Source organism: Lacerta agilis, chromosome 15 (genome assembly GCF_009819535.1).
Source record: "Lacerta agilis isolate rLacAgi1 chromosome 15, rLacAgi1.pri, whole genome shotgun sequence".
Classification (NCBI taxonomy): Eukaryota; Metazoa; Chordata; class Lepidosauria; order Squamata; family Lacertidae; genus Lacerta; species Lacerta agilis.
This window is the reverse complement of record NC_046326.1, coordinates 32,836,165-32,859,089: the sequence shown is the minus strand read 5'-3', so window position 1 is coordinate 32,859,089 and position 22,925 is coordinate 32,836,165. Positions and strand designations below refer to the sequence as shown.

At 42.0% G+C, this 22,925-nt stretch overlaps 1 protein-coding gene across 16 annotated transcripts in view; it reads right to left on the bottom strand.

The window, feature by feature from the left end:
* GTF2I (general transcription factor IIi) overlaps positions 1–22,925 on the bottom strand; it is a 60,909-nt gene that overhangs the window by 18,662 nt on the left and 19,322 nt on the right. For 4 of the 16 annotated variants that reach the window (XM_033171992.1, XM_033171994.1, XM_033172001.1 and 1 more), the window contains exons 11-20: positions 20,075–20,134; positions 19,189–19,245; positions 15,902–15,964; positions 12,295–12,396; positions 9,590–9,655; positions 7,659–7,842; positions 2,828–2,886; positions 1,569–1,640; positions 799–982; positions 80–138 (exon numbers count right to left, since the gene is read on the bottom strand). In XM_033171992.1, the coding sequence (XP_033027883.1) occupies positions 80–138; positions 799–982; positions 1,569–1,640; positions 2,828–2,886; positions 7,659–7,842; positions 9,590–9,655; positions 12,295–12,396; positions 15,902–15,964; positions 19,189–19,245; positions 20,075–20,134 (906 nt within the window). Of the gene's footprint in view, positions 1–79; positions 139–798; positions 983–1,568; positions 1,641–2,827; positions 2,887–7,658; positions 7,843–9,589; positions 9,656–12,294; positions 12,397–15,901; positions 15,965–17,840; positions 18,930–19,188; positions 19,246–20,074; positions 20,135–22,925 lie in introns of those variants that run through there. The other 12 variants (XM_033171995.1, XM_033172000.1, XM_033171998.1 and 9 more) reach the window with 12 other exon arrangements.

The following is a 22,925-nucleotide window of genomic DNA, read 5'->3' as shown; positions in this document are numbered from 1 at the left end:
TGGAGAAAAAGCATCTCTCTAAGTAGTGGGTAGAAGTAATGCTGTCTGTGTTTAATCACTTCATAAATGCCCATCTTACCAGGCATATTTGTTCTTGGTTGAGTAATCTCTGCAGGAGTGATTGTTAGCAGTTCTGGCCTGTAATTAAAAAATAAATAAAAATTAACACATAGCGGAAGGGAAGTAATCTTTAGTGTACAATCTTTAGCGCTTCTACCCTTCAACTATCCAAGTCAGAGTACTAATTGATTACACTCTGCATTGTGAAGCTGACTTTAAAAAAAAAATTAAGTACCAGCTCAAAACAATGAACTTTAAAAAGCAAAATAACAGAGATCAGCAAAATACAAAGGTTCCAAGAATCCATTTGAAACATATAAAACTATCAAGTTAGTGAATTGCATTTTGGTTGACAATAGGGTTTTGTTTTTTTAAACAAAAAGATACCATCTAAAATGAAGGTTGCTTATTTCACGTATCATTTAACCTTTTCTGTATTTCCAATTCAGGGATGATTTACAATGTAAGAATGAAGAAAGAAAACAAACTTCAGTAACAGTTCTGATCTTTGAAGCAAGTTCAAGGGTGAAGCAGATTTCTTCTAGCCAAGACAAGTTGCTAGAGAAATCAAGAGATAGAAAGTCAGGCCAAGACTTTGACCTGTCAAAAGTTGTATATTCCTATAGATATATTTCCAATCTCTAACACACATCAAGAAAAACTGGACAAAAGTTGGCCTTTTTTGGCATTGACAAATTTAATCTCAAAAAACAGAAATGCAAAGAAAGCTCATCTTACTTTTTTATTACAAATTTTATTCTGTTGCCCACTTGAAGAATCTTCTCCAACCGAGGAATGCCATACCAGGACGGACTCCGAAATGGAATGTTCTCTGGCAGACCTTCCACAAAAAGGTCAGTGGGGTGCGCCTCAAATTTCTGGTAAGGGACAGCCTTTGGTTCAGTGCTTCCCAATGCCTCGGCTGTTAGAAAAAAGCCAGACCATTTGTAATTTCACAATATGGGCAAGATTCAAACAAGAACCCTGATTTCAGTCTTTAATTAAACTAATAGCCAATACATTTTATGAACAGGGACCCCTTCCTGAAAGGACATACAGGTGAGTACAGAGCCCTGCCCCAATCACGGCTAAACTCCCTGCAGTCTGCCTCCCCTTGTCCTTTTCTCTTCTGCTGCAGTCTAATATCCCAAGCATATGTGGTACAGAGAAAAAAGGGCACTGGGAAGTGATGTGCATTTCCATTCCTGCCCTGTGCACCTCTCTTCAATCAAGCACTTTCTAGGTAATTGGGGCAGATCATGTCTTAACAGCCCTGGATCTGCCAGAAGCAGCTTGGCTCCTGAGAGCACCCCATCTTGATGCCACTGGACACGGTTAAAAGGTAAAAACATCTTAAGAGGCATTCTTAACTCTCTTTGCCACAAACAGAAAGCACGCTACTGAATTTTAGTGGCTGCTAACTGGAAAGCGATCTCTGATCTGCATGCCAGTCCTGAACACACCACCACCACAACTGAACAATGAAGATTGCTGCCAAGTGAACTTACCAAATTTTCGGCAAAATAACTGGTCGACAAGCTTCCTTAGTTTTGTGATTCGGGCATACCATTCTTCTTTCACTATGATCAGTGGTAAAAACAAGAATCGATTTAAATGTTCAACGTTCTGAAGCTAAAACACTGTTGATTTGGCAAAACTTTATTCACTTTGCCATCCTTCTCCCTTTTTAGTCACAGTGGCGAAAGAGGGCAAGTGCATGAAACTAACACATAAAAGCAGAGAGGAAAGAGGTAAACCTATAGGCCCCCAGAGATGGGAGTGTGGAGTGCAACATCTTCTGGAAGGCCACAGGCTCTCCACCCCTGGCATAAAAGAAAGTTGTCCCTAGGAGCCCTCACAAACTTACAGGTAGCAGGCAGCAAAGAAGCAGAGAAAAACAGATGCTATGTTGTTCTGCTTCCTTCAACCTAACAAATACATTTTTAGAGTTAAGGTTCACCTCTTGAGGCCTAGCTCAAGAGATGAAAATTGTTTTAATCTGTTCACTGGAACATTCTTCTGCCCTTCACCAAATGTTTCCAAGATGGCTTGCAAATATATACAAGATCAATTCTAAGTATCAAATACAATTTGATCATAAAACAAAAATCACAAGCAGCATTAAAGCCATTAAAAAGTATTAAAGGAAGGACTAAAATAGATTCTTTTAAAAGTCTTCATATGCCACCAAAACAGCAGCAGCACAAATGCCAGGCAAGCCACCTGGAGGAAAGAGTGCCAGACAGGTGCCGCAACCAATAATGCCTTCGCTCAATTTACTATCCAGCTCACCTAAGAAACGCTTGTCAAATCTGACCCAACAGCAATACCCTAAACACATTTATTCAACTGACTGTATGTTGTGTACAGTGGAATCTCGTGTTACGGATGGAATCCATTCCGGAGGCCTGTCCGTAACACGGAACTGACGCAAGCCGAAGTGCCGCATCTGCACACACACACGGCACATTTTAGCACTTCTGCGCATGTGGTGAAACCCGGAAGTAACCCGTTCCGGTACTTCCAGGTTGCTGCGGGACAAAACACGTAACCTGAAGCGGACACAACATGAGGCATGACTGTACTTTTAGTTATGCTGTGAGCTTGGATTTAGGTCTCTCTCAGCAAATTTTATGCTGCAATTGTCTTTAGAATACGTAATACTGTAATTTATCTTTGACAGCCATTCAGAGCACAATGTTGTTGGGAAGCCATCATAAACACAATCAATGAATACAATAAACACACCCACCAACTCCCCTCCTACCTCCTGCAACAGGTTTGTCTAATGGTAGATCTTCTCGCGTTGAATTTAGCAGCTCATGCCTGCAAACATTTTAGGGCATATTTTTGTTAATCAACATACTACTATTGTATTACCACTACTTTTAGCCCCATAGCTACTTTTAGCACCCATCAAATACCCCCCCCCAATCTTACCAACAGGAATGGGAGGGATACACAAATTATAACAGAAATCACCAAGGGCTGTATCCAACTGAAATTAATGAACTCAAGTTACTCGTGTTCATTATTTTCAATAGGTCAACTCTGAGGAGGACTTGCATTGGATATAATACAATACCTAAAGCATGAAGCTCATAATACTGTGACAGGGTAAAAACTTCACTTCTAGTCGGCAATCTGCTAAAGTCTAATTGGCTATGGAATATTTTCTGAAGTACTTCCCCACTAGTAAGCAAAGATGGAACTTACAGGTTGGTAGTGTACATTTTTTCCCCAAGATCAGAGAGCCTCATACTTATTAAAGAGCAAGTCTTTTCAGAATAACCATGGTGATAATTTGTAATAACCAATGGCAAAAACTAACAGAACTATGGTTATCTGAAAGCTTGAATAAAATTAGGTCTACAGTGGTACCTCGACTTACGAATTTAATCCATTCCGAATGCAGATTCGTAAGTCGAAAAATTTGTAAGTCGAAACGCGATTTCCCACAGGAATGCATTGAAAACGGATTAATTCGTTCCGGAGCCTAGGAAAAAGACACAGACACCCAGTTTTTTGTGCAAAACTCTTTATCAATTGCATTTTAAAGGCATGCAAACTGCACAGCAGCATTACTTTACAACAATAAGACAGGCAGGCACAATGAACATTAATTTTCAAACAAAAAAAATCATTTCTGGGAAAAGGAGGCAGAGGGTGACAACTGGGAAGAACAGCAAGGTTCTTGCCTTGCCTGCCTCACCACAAACCGGTCAATGGTCTGCTGCCTCTGTCTCTTGCGGAGCATTGCTCGCCATGGGGCAACGACCACATTGTCAAAGTGCTCCGCAGCTTCCTGGGCTGCAGCCTGATCCTCACTGAGATCGTTCACAAAGGTCTGCAGCTCTCCCCACAGTTCGCAGGCACTCTTATAAGACGACGAAGGCAACAGCCTTGGCTCTTCCTCCTGCTCCTCAGGTGTGTCTGGCTACACCCCTTGCTGCTCCTGTAGGCTCAACAGGTCCTCGGTGGAAAGTTCAAGGTTGTGTCCCTCGACCAACTCTTCCACGTCCTGTGTTGAAACCTCCAGGCCCATGGTCTGCCCCAGGGAGACAATCTCCTCTACCACGGCCTGCTCCTGTGTGCTGGATTCAGTGGAGGCAACGCAGGCTGCCCACAAGTTCTTCCAACAACTGTTGAGGTTCCTCTTGCTGACACTGTCCCACGCAATTTTGATGAGCTGCAGGCAGCTCACGATGTCAAAATGGTGCTTCCAGTAGTCAGCCAGAGCGATGCCTGACCCATCCATCATGTCCAGGCAACGCCGGAACAGCTCCCTCATGTATAACTTCTTAAAGTTAGCAATCAGTTGCTGGTCCATGGGCTGGATGAGGGGGGTGGTGTTGGGTGGCAGGAAGATGACTCGGATGAACTTTAATTCCTCCGCCAAGTCTTCTTTCAGCCCAGGAGGATGTGCAGGCGCATTGTCCATCAAGAGGATGGCCTTCAGGGGCAGGTTCTTCTCCTGAAGGTACCTCCTCACTGTTGGACCAAACACCTGGTTCACCCAGTCCACAAACAGGACCCGTGTGACCCAGGCCTTGGTGTTGGACCGCCACATGACGCTCAGCCTCTCCTTGTTCACTTTATGTTTTTTGAAAGCATGGGGGTTCTCTGAATGGTAAACCAGCAGAGGCTTTACCTTCAAATCACCCCTGGCGTTTGCACAGAAGAGGAGGGTGAGGCGGTCCTTCATCGGCTTGTGGCCAGGCATCTTGGTCTCCTCCTGTGTGATGAAGGTTCTCTTTGGCATCCTTTTCCAAAAGAGGCCGGTCTCATCACAATTGAAGACCTGCTCCGGAAGGTAGCCCTCAGCAGTCACGATCTCCAAGAACTCAGTGGCGAATTCTTCCGCTGCAGCCAGATCCGAACATGCAGCCTCTCCGTGCCGGACAACGCTGTGGATACCGGACCTCGTTTTGAATTTCTCAAACCACCCGTGGCTAGCCAAGAACTCTTTGTGCAAAGTTCCTGGCTGCTGGGCAATCAGGTCATCATGCAAGGCCCTGGCCTTGGCACACACAACTGCCGAAGTCACAGTGTCCCCTGCACGCTCCTTCTCACGGATCCACAGCAGCAGCAACTTCTCCACCTCGTCCATGATGGCAGGGCGGTTCTTGGTAAGGATCGTGACACCCTTGGCTGCCTCACGACCCATAATCCTCTCCTTGTCCTTGAGGATGGTCGCAATGGTCGAAGCACTCCTGCCGTACTCTCTTGCAAGGTCCACCACTCGCATGCCTTGCCCATGCTTGCGGATGATGTCCTGCTTGACCTCCAAGAGAATCAGCTCCCTCTTGCGCTTCCCGGCCTCTGCTGGCTTCTTTGCTGCCATCACACCACAAACACTAGAAAGAAAGAAAAACATCATTAGGATCCTGAAGACAAAACAGCAGAAAGTCCACAAATAAAAAGGAGCCTTAAAAAGGCTCAGAATCTCTTAAAACAGCAGAAAGTCCACAAATAAAAAGGAGCCTTACACAGGCCCAGAATCTCTTAAAACAGCAGAAAGTCCATGTCAGGGATCTTCCCAGGTGCTGCTCATGAGTAACTACTAAGCCTCCGTTGAAGGACTGAAGTTATTTATTAAGCATAGCTATTTACACGCAGAGCTAGTTAAAAACATGACCGTTCAATCACTATCAGAATCCGGAAGTACATTCCTTCTGCTACCAGCCCAACACCAGATCTTCGGCACCCTGAAACGATGTCTCCTGTGTCCTCTAGCCCCCTGCGCTGTGCCTGTGTCGGAAGCTGTGGGCTTGTCTGACTGGTGGTGCTGTGTCTTTCAGCAGTGTCCCGGAGCCCTTGCTCCTCTCCCTCGCTTGGAGAAGATTCCTGTGATAGATTGGATGAGGAGGAGGAGTCCGTCTGCAAAAGGGGTCCGGGCTCCCTATAGCTTTGTGAGCTGTCTCCCCTTGAAAAGCAGCTTTCCCTGTCCTGCTCCTGAGCAGGGCTTTCTCTCCCACTCTCCTCATGAGTAGCTGGGCTACTCCTGACAGTCCACAAATAAAAACGAGCCTTACACAGGCCCAGAATCTCTTAAAACAGCAGAAAGTCCACAAATAAAAAGGAGCCTTACACAGGCCCAGAAAACCTAAACACAACCTCATGGCATGGAAATAACTCCCCCCCACACACACACACACACAAGACCCCCCCCCCCGGCAACCCCAACAGTAAAGAGAAGGAAAATCAACCTACCTTTCCAGCAGGAAAAAGAAACTCCAACTTGCTCCTCAAAATCTTTCTCTCTCTCTCTCTCCCTCTCCAACACTGCTCCAACGCTCCACATACAGGTCTGGAAGCATGGCACAGGGCTTTTATAGCCTCCCAAATGCAAAGCGCCATGGGAGAAGTAGTTTTTGAATAAATTCGGAAAAATTCGTAAGTCGAGTAAACAGCATCTAAAATTCGTAAGTCAAGTAAACCGCATCTAAAAACGCCAAAGCATTTCTGTTCATATGTCAAAAAATTCGTAGGCGTGCAGGCACTTTTTTTATTCGTAAGTCGAAAAATATGTATGTCGGGAAATTCGTAAGTCGAGGTACCACTGTATCAGCAAAAATCTGAAGACTGTTCAGAAGAATCTGCAGAAGCAGCACCCCAATATATATTCTGACTATGTGAACAATACTTGGTTCCACCTGACTGCAGCAGAGGGAGAGATGGGATAGCTGAATTGTTTCCATTCAAGGTGGCAAAACCTTGAATTATTTCGATTCAAGGTATAACAACTACCACACAATTTTATGAACTGGCGCCTGCCTTTATTTATTTTCCTGATCCCTCTTGTGCAAAGTGTCTTTTAAATTGCAAGGCTGCAAGGCAGGACATGCCTTGCGTACTACAGATCTTACTTTAGCCATTTGTCTACTGAAGAGCAAGGTAAAAATACATTAAATAAAGAACATTGCAGAAATACATGAAATGGCAGCAAATACAATGCTGTAAGAATGTAAAAAGCAGCTCTGCTGGATCAGTCAAAAAGTTGATCAAGTCTAGCATCTCCACAGAGGCCAGCTGTATGTTTCTGGAAAGCCAACAACCCTATTCTCTTTCAGCAACTGGCATCCAATAGGCATATTTCTTCAGAACATAGAGGTCCTGTCCAGCTATCATGTATAGTAGTAGCCATTAATAGAGCAACCCCCATTCATGAAATTGTCTCCCTGCCCTTCACTTCATCTGGTGACTGCAAGCTCTGTATATGTGCACTGAGCCAAGATGAGAATGAGCCCCTTGCATACACACATGCAGCTGCTTCACTTTTCCACCCATGCAAGTAGAGAACAAGCCAGGAAGTCAGTTCACTACAGCATCCAGTAACATCCAAAATGGGAAGCTATGGTTAATAGCTTCCAAACAAGCTGGGATATTATTAAGCTGAAGTTTGATCATTTGAACACAGCCCTTATATATCTTTTTTCTGCCTTGAATCTACTTCTAATAAATTTCACTGAGACAGCCCCCGCCCAAGTGCCAATATTATGAGAGGGAGAGAGGTTATAACTGATGAGCAATTCTACAGAAAAAGATACTGTGAATCCTACATTTGCGGACACTCTAATTTAAACGAACTTACTCACTTCTTAATCACAAATCGTATCCGTTCCTTTGCCAGCAAAATCCTTTCGAGGCGAGGGATCCCATAGGTGGAGGGTCTCCGGAAGGGAATTCCTTCTGGCAGTCCTTCCACATACAGATCTTCAACATGGGACTGGAAGAGTGGATACGGGATAGTCACGGGCCCTTTTGCGTTAATAGCTTCAGCTTTAATATAAAAAGAAAAACACAGTAAGCGTGGATTAACATTGCCTGCAAACTTACTTGTTTTGAAAGAACACCAAATGCAGTATCTCACATAGCAGAACTCTATACAATCAAACCTGCTTTATATAAAAGAGGAAGAGATTATGCCTTGTAAGTGCAACTCAAACCCCACACCAAACTAATTTGCGATAAGAAGAAGAAGAAGAAGAGTTTGGATTTGATATCCCACTTTTCATTACCCGAAGGAGTCTCAAAGCGGCTAACATTCTCCTTTCCCTTCCTCCCCCACAACAAACACTCTGTGAGGTGAGTGAGGCTGAGAGACTTCAGAGAAGTGTGACTAGCCCAAGGTCACCCAGCAGCTGCATGTGGAGGAGCAGAGACACGAACCCGGTTCCCCAGATTACGAGTCTACCACTCTTAACCACTACACCACACTGGCTCTCATAGATTAACCATAGATTAGAACACAAACCCTAGTTTGAGCTTCCGAATTGTACAACAGTTCAGAGCTGCTTTCTGTGCTTATTTTCTGTCTCCATATGGAGACTAGAGTGCAGAGCCAGGAATCCCAGAGAAAGATTTACAGCCATTAAGTATGAACTGTCAACTCAGACGCTCCATCAAACCACAGACAGTCCCAAGCCATGATTTATAAAAACTTCAAGTCATGGTTTCAGGTTTTTGACAGCGGATCACATTATCACCCAGCACAATTTTTGCGTAATGCCCAAAATGAGTAGCTTGCTTGCTATATACAAACATATGCTACAACATATTAAGACCAGGGGTGTCTAATTTGTGGGCCAACAGATGTTGCTGAACCACAACTCATATCATCAATGACTTTGGCCATCCTAACTAGTGCTGATGGGCACTGGAGCCCAGCAATACCTGGGAGATTATACGTTAGTCACCACTGATCTAGATGCTGCAGATCTGTAGTTATGTTGTATGCCCACCTATAATGTCAACATTGTCAAATACAGGAAGGATGCAGAAATCCTCCTCCAACTTTTTAAAAAGCAAAGTTTTAAGCCTACAAGACTACGTACTATGTGGTCAAACCCAGCAAATCTAAGAAACCAGAAGAGTGAAATCAACACAGAGCCAAACTCCTTGCCCTTTCGAATGATTAGCTGAAACTGATTAAGTTACACAAAATAAGAAACATTACTTTACACAGGTTGCAGACTGCAGCCCCCCCTTTTTTTGGTACCACATTTTATTCTTAATACAGATCACAATTAATGTACAGTGGTGCCCCACTAGACGAATGCCTCGCTAGACGAAAAACTCGCTAGACGAACGGCATTTGTCTAGCAGAAGCTGCCCCACAAGACGAAAACCTCCGCGTTCCATTGCCGCTTCGCTAAACGAATAATTCGCTCTACGAAAAAACTCGTAGAACGAATTATTTTCATCTAGCGGGGCACCACTGTATAATGTTAAGAACCAAAGGCTGCGGAAGTAACAGCTTGCAGAACTTCCAACGCTACTTACCCCACTCCCCAAAAGGAGATATCACTGTACTTACTGCCAGCTCTCTAATTCTGCAGAACCAACACGGCTACAAACACCCCTTGGTACTGGCAGTCCTTGGACAATGGCAGGACAACATGCCGAAAGAATTCAGACTCTATGGAGTGGGGAATTCAAACCTTTTTCCCCAAAAAAAGTTTGGGAAGTTTCCAAATACTAGGAATGACTTTTAAAAGGGGGTCGGGGATACAGTGCGTACACATACCATATTTTCTTTCAAATAACTCTTCAACTTGCTTTCTCAAGTCTGTAATGCGGGCATTCCATTTCTCTGAAAGGAAAAATAATGTTATCCCAATATAAGATATATCAAGCTTTTAATATATCAAGCTGCTTAATTCTGGATTATGCATTTCGCCTTGTTGCTCATGCATGATTATAAAACACTAAACCCTTTAAAAGTAACATCTGTATATGTTCTGAAGACAAAATTATGCACATGTTGCTGGACAAAAGCAGCTAAAAACTTTGTCCATAATTACACTACGCAGGCATGGCCAAACTTGGCCCTCCAGCTGTTTTGGGACTACAATTCACATCATCCCTGACCACTGGTCCTGTTACTAGGTATGATGGGAGTTGTAATCCCAAAACAGCTGGCGGGCCAAGTTTTGCCATGCCTGCTCTATAGCAATTATACAGTCAGTAGCTCACTCCCATCATGGTTTACACTGATCTGAAGCAGCTGTTGACCAATTATTTTAATTCAGAGCCTGAAAGGTTAAATTGGGAGGTTTCTTAAAAGGCCAGAGTTACAATGAGTGTGTGAAGCCGTATTGGCAGAAGTCTTAACTAAAGAGGTCATATGAAGAACCATACAGCCCCCCATCATTACTCCAATCCTGGTGCTGGTTGATTTAATACATTCACATCCCACTTCTCAAAGAAAATAGAGGCAGCAAGACACAAGGCATCCACATTCAAGCTACTGGTGTACTGGAGTATTTCATGGCTTTGCACTTCTATACCATATTTATGTCAGACATCCGAAGTCTTAGGAAATCATTACGAAAGAGGAAGTCACACACAAAAGCCAGACTCATTACAGACTCCTCAAGCTACTACTGTCTCAAGACTGACAACAGTCCCTAATTAAACAGCAAAACTCCCAAGTATATTCATTCTGCGTAGCCCATCCTCAAACCATTCATGCATTCTGCCACGATCAGCCTACTGGGCAGTTTGCTCAGATAAGCCAGTCACTAACTCTCCTTCCCTTCTTTCTCAGTTCTACTGATGTTCAAGTTCAAGTAAGCTTGAAGAAGTGCTTCTACAAGAGTGGCCACATCCACACATAATACTAAACCATGGGTGTGCTATGTGGATGGACCTCAATGATCCAAAGTAAAGAATAAGGTTTCCACTTCCCCTGCATATCCAGGAGGACAAGCTTTGTTGCATTTTGTAAAAAAACAAAACAAAAAACAGCTTAGTGCGACATCTAAACCAGCAATCCTGGTTAAACAAAACCATTGTTTTAAACCACGGGTCGGCAAGGTTTTCCAGCCATGGGCCGGATCATTCCCACAGAGATCGTCCGTGGGCTGGACATGCACAGCGCGATGCCGGAAATCGCGTCTGCGCATGTCTGCGGCACCAGAAATTGCTTCTGTGCATGCCCAGACACCGAAAACCGTGCCTGTGCAGAAGCGATTTTCGGCATCTGTGCGTGCGCAGATGTCATTTCTGCCACCACTCAGCAAGTCCCTGCGCCGGTTTAGCACGGTGCGCGGGGGACTTGCCAAGCGGGCGGCTCATGGGTCGGTAAAACAGTCTTTGAGGGCCGCATCCGGCCCATGGGCCGGAGGTTGCTGACCTCTGTTTTAAACAATTCATTTTCAAGCTGGCATGTTAAGGAACTTAAAATAAGCTGTTTTAAACCAGCTGATTCAAAAGAAATACAAAGTGGAAATTATTTAAAAGGGAAACTAAACTTGGCAGAAGTCCCTGATCATGCAGGAAGATGAGGGGAGCATTTGAACCTGACACTTTGCTCAGACTTACTGAGGCTCATGCACAGCGCATTAAATCATCGTGTTTAAGGGGCTAATGTCTCATGGAATATACAGAATTAGCAAAATTAACAGATAAATTACATGAAAGGGACAACAAAGACTTCAAAAGAGAATGAGAACCATTTACAATATATATGAAGCGAAAACATGAAGTTGGGCTCATTGGCAGGGTTTGAGTGGCAGGGTTTGAGTAAACATTCACAAATGTATATAATAAAAAAAATAGATGTAAATGTATTAGGAATTAACTGGGGAAATAATACGCAGAATGAATAAACTGAAAGTAAAACAAAGTGGAAGTATGAGGGAAGCCCAGGGGAGGGGGGCAGGAAAAAAATGGAAAATTGTTAAGAGATATTTTTCATAAAGGATATATTTATTGAAAAACAAATAATAAAAATAAGGGGCTAATGTCTCCGCCTACACAAGTCTCCCAGATCTTCAAGGCATCCCAGGAAAACCTTCTGCTGGTTCCTCCACTTTGAGAAACAAGATCTAATGGTACCGAAGGCAAGGTTTTGCGTGTTGCGGCACCACTGTTATGCCCCAGAACCCCATAGCAGAGCACATACGTTTTACGTGTAACATCCCAGATTCAAGCCCTGGCACTTCTAGCTTAAAGCATCTCAGATATTAAGGTTTTGGAAACAACTTGTACCTGAGATCTTGGAGAGCTGTTGCTGGACAGCACAGAACTAGACAGAACAGTCTCTGGCTTGTGCTTGTGAGTGTGTGTGTGTGTGTGTGTGTGTGTAAGGCACTTTCATATGTTCAAATAGAGATACAGTCATATTCAGTACCAATTCAAGTGAAAGCTTGAACACACCTTAGCCAACAGGAGCCAGGCCAACAAAACTGTGAAGAAGATTAGGAAACGTTTTACTCTTAAACTTACCAAAATTGAATTCTCTAGCTTTTCTTCTTCCACAATTGGCAGCATCGTTGACTGGTTCTGTGCTCTTTGTCTTCTTATGAGGTGGTAAGTAGTCATCATCATCTTCAGACAGAAAAATACAGATATATGCATCATGGCTGCTGTTACTATTATGCCTGTATGTCTTTCAAGGTGTTATGGTTCTAACTCAAAATTATTTGCCGTTGGAGGAGGAGAATTATTCTAGAGGAAAAAATTCCACATGCATTACGCTGACTGGTCAGAGCCTGGCATCCAAATTTCTCATTTAATATTCAAATTATGCTAATGGAATTAGAATATGCACAGCAGCATTGTCCAACATGTTTTAAATGAGGCCCTTTTCTACTGCTAAGGGACACCCAACAACCCTACTGGTACCAAATATATAATGGATACCACATCAGGTCAGATGATTTTGAAAATGAAGTATCATAAAGATCATAGGGCAAAGCTTCTCCCAGATCCAGTGGTTCAACAACAGCATGACACAGAGGAAATAATTAGGAGACGGTGGGGGAAGAGAGGAAAAATTGGCTTCTATTCCAGCATCAACTGCATGAATAGAAATTGCAAGCAACTGGAAAAGGTTGGGAAGATTTCAGTGGTGACTGGCTAGGATTGTTACATCCAGGAATAGATAAATCCCTTCCAGAGAGAAAAAGAAAAAGAAAACAGTAAGAATGCTGAATAAGATATTTAAGGTTGCAAACATCACTTAAAAGATTATTGGGGGAGAGAGAAAGATAGATGCCAGACACCCTGATGCCAGATAAATACACTTTAGTGTCCCTAATAGTTGTCCTTTCAGCAGCCCCCCTCCATTCAACCCCAAAACCACTTCACAAATCCCCCACTTTAAAATTAGTGCAAGAGCTGCTGAAAGGGAAGCCAACCGATGCCCCACTGTGCAATCACTGTCCATCAACATCAATACAAGGAAGTTATATCACAAGACTTGTAGTCTATGAAGTTTTACACTGTTTTTAGGAAATCTAAGGCTAGTTTTCTCATCGCTGAAAATGAGAGAAAAATGCTGTTTTGAAGGGCATGGGCCCTAAAAGTGAACTAGGGTCTATGAGTTCTTAAGTTACACTTCTTCTGGCAGTACAGTGGTGCCCTGCTAGACGAATGCCTCGCTAAACGAAAAACTCGCTAGACGAAGGCATTCGTCTAGCGGAAGGCTGCCCCGCAAGACGAATTTGTCTATGGGGCTGCCTTGCAAGACGAAAAAAATATTTTTAAAAAAATATATTTTAAAAAGGAATGAGATCAGTTCAAATGGCAATTTTTATAAGTTAAAAATATTTTTTCCGTCTAGCGAAAATCGCGGTTTGCATTGCCGCTTCGCTAGACGAAAAACCCGCTAGACGAAAATACTCACAGAACGAATTATTTTCGTCTAGCGGGGCACCACTGTACTTCAAACAGATAGTGCAAGGCAATCAAGCATATACCCCCCAAAAAACCTGCCCCTGCTGATAGAATACATTTCCTTTAGCTCCTTATGCAGGAAGCACTACCAGGCATTTAAAATTTCCTGTTATGGAGAAACTAATGCTGGGCACTTCCTGTGAAGGTCCCTTCTAGTTTGGGGTGAATGAGGCATCCAAGAGAATAGCATAGCTCCTCATTTCACCAAGGAAGGGAAGGAATATGTGGCCAGCTTTTGGAGATTTAACTCAGTCCTGTACGCTCTTCCCCAGTTTCCTGTGGCTGTGCGTAAGACAGAATGAGAAATTACAAAAGCAAAACCTAGAGCCACAGGAGAAATGACAGAAAAGAGAGCATGGAACTTCGCACTCTATAAGGTCAAGCTGGAGGCCCCAGGAAATAGGGAACTGCAAAGGTGTACATGTGAATCAACCTGCTGGTCAGAATAGGGTATGGTGTCTTGTTCACCCCAAACTAGAAGTAAACTTCACATTAAGTGTCTAATGTTTTCCTATCAGTTTGGGGTGAAGGAGGCATACCTCAGCAACCCTGAACTTAGGGAAGCAAATCATGCTGGAGCACTCTCCTCTCAGGTTAAGAACAGTTTCAGGTTAAGAACGGACCTCCGGAACGAATTAAGTACGTAACCAGAGGTACCACTGTATTAGCTTTCCCAAGGGGCCCATAATGAAGCAAGAAAAGGCAATAAAAGAAAGGAGAGCAATAAAAGATTATATAAAAGAATAAAAGAAACAACAAACTGGAGATGCAGACTTGGAAGAGGAAGGAAAAAGGGTCAGGAGAAAAAACTAGCAGTTCACAGGGAAGGTAAATCAGAGGAGGAGCCAAGAGGAAAGGCTATATTGAGCGAAGGCACAGAATGAATTGAGTGAGGAACCTGTAGGCCTGGGCTGAGTTTCAAAAGGAGTTAACCCATCCTACCAGATGCCTCCTTCACCCCAAACTGAGAAATATGACTACTGCTTCGCTGTTATGACATAAGGAACACCTCACTACATAGGCAAGAGGAATAGCAACTCCTAATCTAGAAGCACTATTGGAAGCTTTATCAACAACCCCTTAATAGATTAACCCAAAAACTTACTAGTAGCAAGGTCTAGAAGTTGCAAAATCTAGATAGGAAACAAAGTCTTCCTCATGTAAATATTCCATTATAGTAATTCATCTCATTTGCTCTACTTCCTATTTTGAGGTGTTGCATAGTGTCTGTTGTATATAGACTGGTGTGTTTAAAAACTAACAAATGCTGCTATACACAAGAGATTTACAAAAGAAGCAAAGGGGCGTGGGGAGAGGAGAGAGATTTAACACAAAAGATTTGCTTAAGGAATATACAGCACTCAGACCTTTGAGGCTAGGTATTCAGATTCACAATTTACTTTCTAATTTCCAAACCAATCACAGGGTTTTTCAAAATATATTGCCTATCTGTTCTCCACCTTACAAGTTTTGCAAGACCCAAATGATCCTAGGGATCACAGGCAAGCAACACTTTTCAGTCGCTGTACAGTGGTACCCCGGGTTACGCATACCCCGTGTTGCGGACATTCGAGTTGTGAACGCCCACAACCCGGAAGTGTTTCCGGAACGCACATGCGACCCCCGGATGCGCAGAAGCGCTCAAATTGCACTTCTGGTTTTTTGTTTTTGTGCGTTCGTGATACGCATACCCGCGTTACGTACCGCGACCCGGAACAGATCGCGTACATAACCCGGGGTACCACTGTATTCCCTAAACAAACTGATCCTCCTCAAGGTCTCCTACCACTTTGGAGAACTCCCACATCCATAATCATCTCCTAACAAAGTGTATCAAAATAAAACAGTCTGCCCAAACTTCTTGCTTATTTCCTCTGAAAAGCAAAACAAACAAACAAACAAACAAACCCAGCTAACTGAATAATTTGGTTTGTTTTCACATGCACTCTTAATACAGACACCTCTAAAAGACTCCTTTAAAAATGTTTAAATTTTTTTTTAAAAAATGTTGAAAACTATCTTGCTCAATAAATGTTATCTTACAGTATGAGAAAGGCTTTTGGGGGGTATACAGAGGAGATGCGCACAACGCCACATGACTGAGATTCTTCTGAAACAAGTGAGCAAAATAGTATTAGCTGAGAAAATGGCCAACCTTCAATGGTCACTTCCACTTCAGGATCCTCACTTGTTTCAGAAGTGGCATGTTGAGAAGAATCTGAAAAAAGCAGAACAAAAAACCAAGTCTGAACGGCGCAGGAACTGGAAGAGCAGTTTTACTCCAGAATGGCGAATCAACAAGTGTGTGGTGCACTATGAATAAGAGACTCACAAACACAGAGGCCAAAATACTTTTATCACGAGCCTCAAGTCCTATGGGATGTTGCCAAGGAAATGGAGATTTCTAAGTGCTAAGCTACAGGTGCAGCAGCTGTTGAGAGTCGCCTTCTCCTAGGCTCACTTATCTTTTCATTGTCAAACATTTTCTCACTCATTGCTGAAGATATTATGTTTACAAGTCTCTCTTCTTTCACACAATACAATTAAAACAATATATATGTGTACAAATTGCAAATGTTACAATACAACAGTATATGTAAAACGTTGTGTAATAAAACACAGTCAAAAGTTTTCATCAATGGAATGAATATCTCCTCCAATTGGCAAGATGGATTTCACGTTAACTCCAGACGTTTATAGCAACCAACTTTTCACAAAGCGACGATATCTCAGTGAGAAGTTGGATTTCCTGCCAACGTAAATGGAATTTTGGCTGGCGTGGCACCACCAACGTGGAGTGCATCCTAAAACATGGTGCTCTTAGTGCCTTTTTACCCACATTGCCAAAGTAAGGAAGCACATCAAATCATGAGCAACCAGAAGGACAACTCTTAAAGACACTTGAAATTACTGACAGGAGGGGAAGTTTCCAGTGTATTGAGCCCCACCAGCAGCTGTAATCTAGTTCCGCTGCTGCAATACTACTGGTTTGACCAACATGTTAAGTTGCTTTGTCAACTTCTGAATTCCCATAATAAAAGCACAAATGAGACTTCTGGCAATAGCTTCATGCAGGTCTCTGTTTCCATCGCATCCTTTGAAACATCCTTCCTCAAATTTGAAAAAAAAAGGTTCAACTGTTATTTCAAAGTATTTGACACGGAGCAGGAAGAGGACTGGATTCAAAAGCTCATTAGCCCAAAAAGATAAAAAGATATTTTGAGAGATCCACAGCAGCAATTTGCCAGTGCTGTCCTCTGGATGGGTTTACCGGCAACATAACTGAGTACACCACTTTCACTACTAGCCCAATAGATGGATCTAGATGATCGTTAACTAATGAAGATACTGAAAAATCGTGTGAGCAGGCATAATTGGCCGATTCCAAGGTATTTAAGAACAAGTTCAGAGACAGCCACTTGTCTGGTTGCTTATGAATAGGAAGACACTCCTGCAGCAACCTAACAGGACGTTTGTGAAACAGCTTTCTAACCAGTACTCTCTCAGACCATCAATTTTATATAAATTATTAAAATAGGGATGTGAAAAGCAGATAGACAGGCAGGTTAGCAAACAGGTTTATGAACTTTAGCAAGGCTGTGTTAAGAAGATATTTTTTCAAGTTACCCTATCAAATCTAATTCTACTGGCCTTCAGTTAAGCATAATTTTACAGAAATTATACCACAATGTACCTTATAGAAAGTTCTCTGATAGGTGTAGGGTAGTTCACATGAGATTTGTACAGTGTACAGTGGAAGATACTAATCTATGAATCCATCCAGCTGACTAAAAATCTCTCTTCCATGGGATCATCTGTATTGATAACATTAAGTTGTCAAGTCAAGAGCCAAATGCTGGCAAGGAAGCCATCTCCACGTGTATAATACATGTCCAAAAGTATTCGTGATACAAAAGAGATCATACAAGAGAAAGGATTGTGAGTTGTATTCAACGTTAGTCTTACTCTGAGGAGATCTTTGTTGGATCCAACTCCGTGACAATAACATTCTACTTATATCCCTTAAGACACAGATTCCTTTAACAGTCTCTAAGGACGCATACACCATCAAAAGGTTTTCTAAAATGTTTCCATTTCACCAGTTAAACTGCCCATCTCTCACACACTTCAGAAACACTTTTTGAAAGCATATTGCATCTGCAGAGTTTTTCTTTGCAGATGCCGAGCAGGTTAAAAAAAAAATCAGTTTCTAGACGGAGTCCAGCAAAACATTTTTTTAAAAAACCGTACAACCCTGGAAGGAATAGTGCAGTGTCTTCAGCTATCCAAAATGTGATTAGGAAACACACAATACTTTAAAATAACATTAAACAAAACAGAATGAACTGTTAGTTTGAGCCGATAGGCATCATACTCCAACAAGAAAAGCACTTCCAGTGGTATTTCCAAGTTCAATAAGGATAGGTTGAGCTAGAAACTAGTTCATAAGTTGGCAATTTAATTTCCTCCAGTTTTGCAAGGAAATAAAGGCACTCCCACCTCATCCATATATCCACTAAATCCAAGCTTCACAAAGCCACACCCCAGTACAGAGCTGATTCAAGGATAGTTAAAAAATAGCGGAATATTCTTCTGAGGTGAAGTTGTGGCCAAACAATTCAGAAGTGTTGGAGGTCAGGCAGAGCTGATATTCAGACCTATTTAGAGTGGCTCTGCCAAAACTACGTAATTCAAATCAATAGTGTATTTAGCATTTCCTTTTGAAAGGACAGATTCACATCTGGCACGGGATCTCCATAAGATTTGAGGCAGGTAACTTACTCAACAAACATTCCAACTAGGAGCAGCATGAACTGAAGGGCTTTGCACACTGTTTTTCACCCCCACATTGACATATTCAAGATGTAAACAAATGCATGTTCTGTTGCACCAGACCTTGCTTTGCTAGCCCCCGGTAATTCGGCCCCTTCAAAAGTAACCAAAAGATGGGCTTAGAAATCACAAGATTCGAGGTCACTGTAAGTCTAGAGCTTTAAGTCACTGTCTTGCTTTCAAAAACACACGCTGTCCTCATGCTTTCAAGCATATGACATTGGGTAATGCTGTTACTCACTCAGACCTCCTAGGGAAAAGTGTGACATATAGCAAAAGCCACCACAGTCATGAAGAAGGCAGTAGGATGCTAACTTTATTAGCTCTTTTTCAACAGCTTCTATAGCTCACTGGAAGGTGTGGAAGGAAAGAGAAGGAGATGGGGGTCATCTTGCAAAGGCTTCTCAATGGTTGTCCACAATAAACATGCAGGATCACAACTCAAGGGGATGGAAATAAAAATACAACCATGTAGAAAATGGAAAAAAGAATGCAAGACACGAACACAATGGACATGTTTGCATTAAGTGCTCTTTTAATTTAATTTTTTTAAAAAAAAAAACTTTCCAGAGTTTTTTATTTTATTTTTTAAATTTACATATCTCTAACCTTCTACTGGCAATTCCACATCTGTTCCTTCACTGCAATCGGAACCCTGGTTGCTTCCTTTAGACAAATATAAACACACCATCATAAGAATAAGGAGGGCACTAGTCAACACTTGAAATTTCAGAATTAGTATCCCAAGGAGTGGAGTAGAGATTTTATGGACCAGTGAACCCTGGCCCATATTGCACCATCATCTCAAGCAGGACCATTTCAAAAAGGAGTCTGTGTCAACAATCAATCTCTGCTCCCATTTTCTTTCACATAAAACCAAAGGTTTTGGTTTTTTGGGGGGCAGAGTGCACTCCTCACAAAAGGCAAACACAATTAGGCCATCTATAGTTCAGAAGAGTCTTGCTGAAAACATAAGACACAATTTGGATAGCACAACGTTTGAAAACATGTGGGGGGCGCATAAATATGAAGCTGGAACAAAATTCTTCCAAGTTCTGCCATAAAGCCTGCAATACTTTTCCTTCATAATACAGAACAGTTCTTCCTCCTGACTCAACAACATTTAATGGAAAATGTGGCATAATGTCCGATCAAAATGTTATTTGACACAATTTTTATCAGAGATTTCATTTTAATAGGAATAGAAAGGCCTTTCTGTATTTTCCATAGAAAACATAAGCTTACAGGGTCTGAATGCCCAACAACAGTAAGTTCACAATATTTCTAGGTAGACAAAAGTCCCCTGAATCAAAGTCAAACGAGACTAGGGTCAGGGTAGAATCACAGCTCTCTTTCACGAAACGAAGGGGGGGGGGGGAATCAAGCCATTTATTGAAACCAATATTGGAGAATAGTACTGTTGGCAGGCAGAACTGAGGTATCAATGCTGTTGTGAGAAATAGCACTGTGATGATGAACAAGTGAATTGCTATACCTGTGTAAGACTTTGCCATGGCGATTTTCTCATCAATCGCCGAAGTTTCTGAAGGACCTGCTTTGATAAACAAAGACAGCCATAAAAAAAATCACTTCCCAAGATTTTCCCGTCCCATTACAAGAGCATGCTCTGCTGAATAAAGAAACTGTAGAAACAAAATAGGAAGTGTTTCATATAATTACTGCATGGAGGAGAATTCCAAGGGTCATCTAGCTCTTTGTTGTGAAACAGCAGCAGCTCAATTCGCACATCCACCAAAATGTGGCTTTAGTTTAACACTAAGGCAAGCTGCAGTTTAGGGCAGCTTGTCTGGAGATGCAGCAACATACTATGGTCGAACAATTTATCACTCCAAAGCATAGCTAGCACAAACAGTGAGTTTTCAGCCCACTTCAAATTACAACTTGATTTGGGTTTGATGGCTGCTCACAAGTCAGTGTTCACCAGACATCAAAGCAAACCAATTAAGCTTCAATGGTTTGGTATGAAATCTGAACTGAGCCAAAGTGAGTCTCAAATATTCCCTTTTTGCAAAGTCCCACCTATCCCTTCAAAACCCTCCATTTTCTATCAAGCAAAGCACACGATTCTTCCAGTTCATCAGTTTACAAATCCAAGCCAACACAAAACTTCAGTTCTCAATTTCCTGTCTTATCACTGTCCCATCCATTGAAGTAGCAACCAGTTATGGTGCAGCAAGAAGGCCACATAATGGCATTCCCCTAGAATCTGTCCCTACCAAACAGACCAACACTGAGAAAAGAGACCATACATTTTTTTTCTGAAAACAATCTTAAGTAAAAACTATGATTTACCCACCCTCCATTTTCTGTATTTGCCAACAGTGCTTTACATCTTCAACAAACTCGCAGACCCCTAACAAATCTCATCAACAAAGAAAGCCAACACCTTACGAAGCACAAGGCAGCAATTTGCTCCGACACTGCCAGCATTGCTGACTCACTCTCACATTTGCTGACTCACTCTCACATGCTTAACTAGTTGCAGGTGCAGAGCAAAAACACCCAAAATTAACCAGCACACCTAACTTAACCCTTTCTTGTTTTCTCTCTCTGCATGCATAAACCCTTGCACATTAACAGAATAAGGGATATTTTTCTGCTGTGCTTTTGGTCCAGAGCCATCTCAATCTATTTCTGCACCTGCTAAGTTTCTGCCATTCAGAAAGCCGTCAAAGGCAGCTCCCCCAACCTTGAGAGTCTTTGTCTTCTCAGATTACAAGCCTGATGGCAGGGCGCATCTTTTTTTTTATTATTGTTGATGTGAACCACTTTGAGAGACAACATGTGTCTGGAAAGTGGGATAAAAATACAGTGAATAATAAATATTCTAAATTATTCTAACTAATAATTGGGACATATCAGAAGCTTATCTGAAAAGCTTATAAACTCTCAATTGAACCAATTCAGAGAAAGAAGAGAGTTAAATAGGAAAAGAACATCTGGTTTTTTTTAAAAAAAAAAGCAGGGGATCATGACTCTTCTCTTTTTCTCCACTGAAGCATTAAGGGATCATGAGAACAACCACAAGGTTGTTACCGCTGTAGAATTGGGTGAAAGTGGTCTTCATATTATGGGGTTTAAACAATTTAGAATTCCTTGCCCATGAAAGACTCCTTTACATATTCCTTTTTAATAAGGAAAATTAATAGTCATGTCAGAATAACACTTGCAAAGTACTGACCCTCCCCTTTCTACTACCTTTTAAAGCCAAAAGAGAGAGAACACACAAAGACAATAAAGCCTTGTAGCACACAACACCTGCCCTAGCTGGAAAGAGGCAGGCAGGATTACCACAACCTCGTGCACCAGAATTAAAAGCTTCAAAGGAGATTCAGTAGAGACAACACTACAGTACACTGTTCTTTTCCAACAAGCTAGAGGATGTGGTATCAACAAGACGTGGCACGGGAGAGGAGTCAATGCTGAGGAAGGCTTCGCAAGTCCAGTGATCTCTTGGTTGCAGAAATGGAGCCCCAGGTGGGTCTGCAAGGAAAATCTGAGCACTGCCACATCCTCTATATTCAAATTTATATGTCAATCATCTGTAAGAGCAACGGCTTTCAACTTTCTGGCACCGACCCACTCTGTTTCATTGATTTGCGATGCCAGCACTAGGCGACGGGTCACTAGGTGACATTAAACTAGTATCCAGTTAATCATGCTATTCTCAAAATCCATCTCCCTGGACAGCGGGTGTCACAAATGGGCCATTAAAACAGGGAAAGTGAAGTCACAAAGGAGCTCACAAGAAATAGGTTGCAGGGCTGACCATATTCCATTCACCATTTCAGGTTAAATTCCAAAATCATTATTAGTTTTCCTTCTGCGCTACCAATAAGCCAACAGAAAAAGAAATATTGGAGGGGTTTTTTTTCTTTTAGTAATGGCAGCTAGAAGACAAATGTGAATTGGGAACGGGACCATTTCATTGTATTATCATATATTATATATTATATATTATATTATATTATATTATTGCCCGGTTTTCTTTTATGACAGAATTCAAAGTGTTGTATGTAGGGCTTCCAGTCTCCCATTAAGGCAATCCCCAAATGGAGACTTGCTTAGTGCAAGTGAGATCATAACGTCATGTGCCTTTAGACCATAGTTCTGGAACACATACAACATTGGTTACAAGCTAGGATCAATAAGAAACCTACTTAACAGTAAGGTTTCACTATGAAAAGAGGCTTTTCATGAAATTTGCATATAGTGACAGGAAAAAAATATGCACACTCCACTAGTCTTTAGTAGTACAGCAAGCTAGACCATTTCTATTAAACCATACACATGCACTATGTGCATAGGGTTTACACCAAATATAT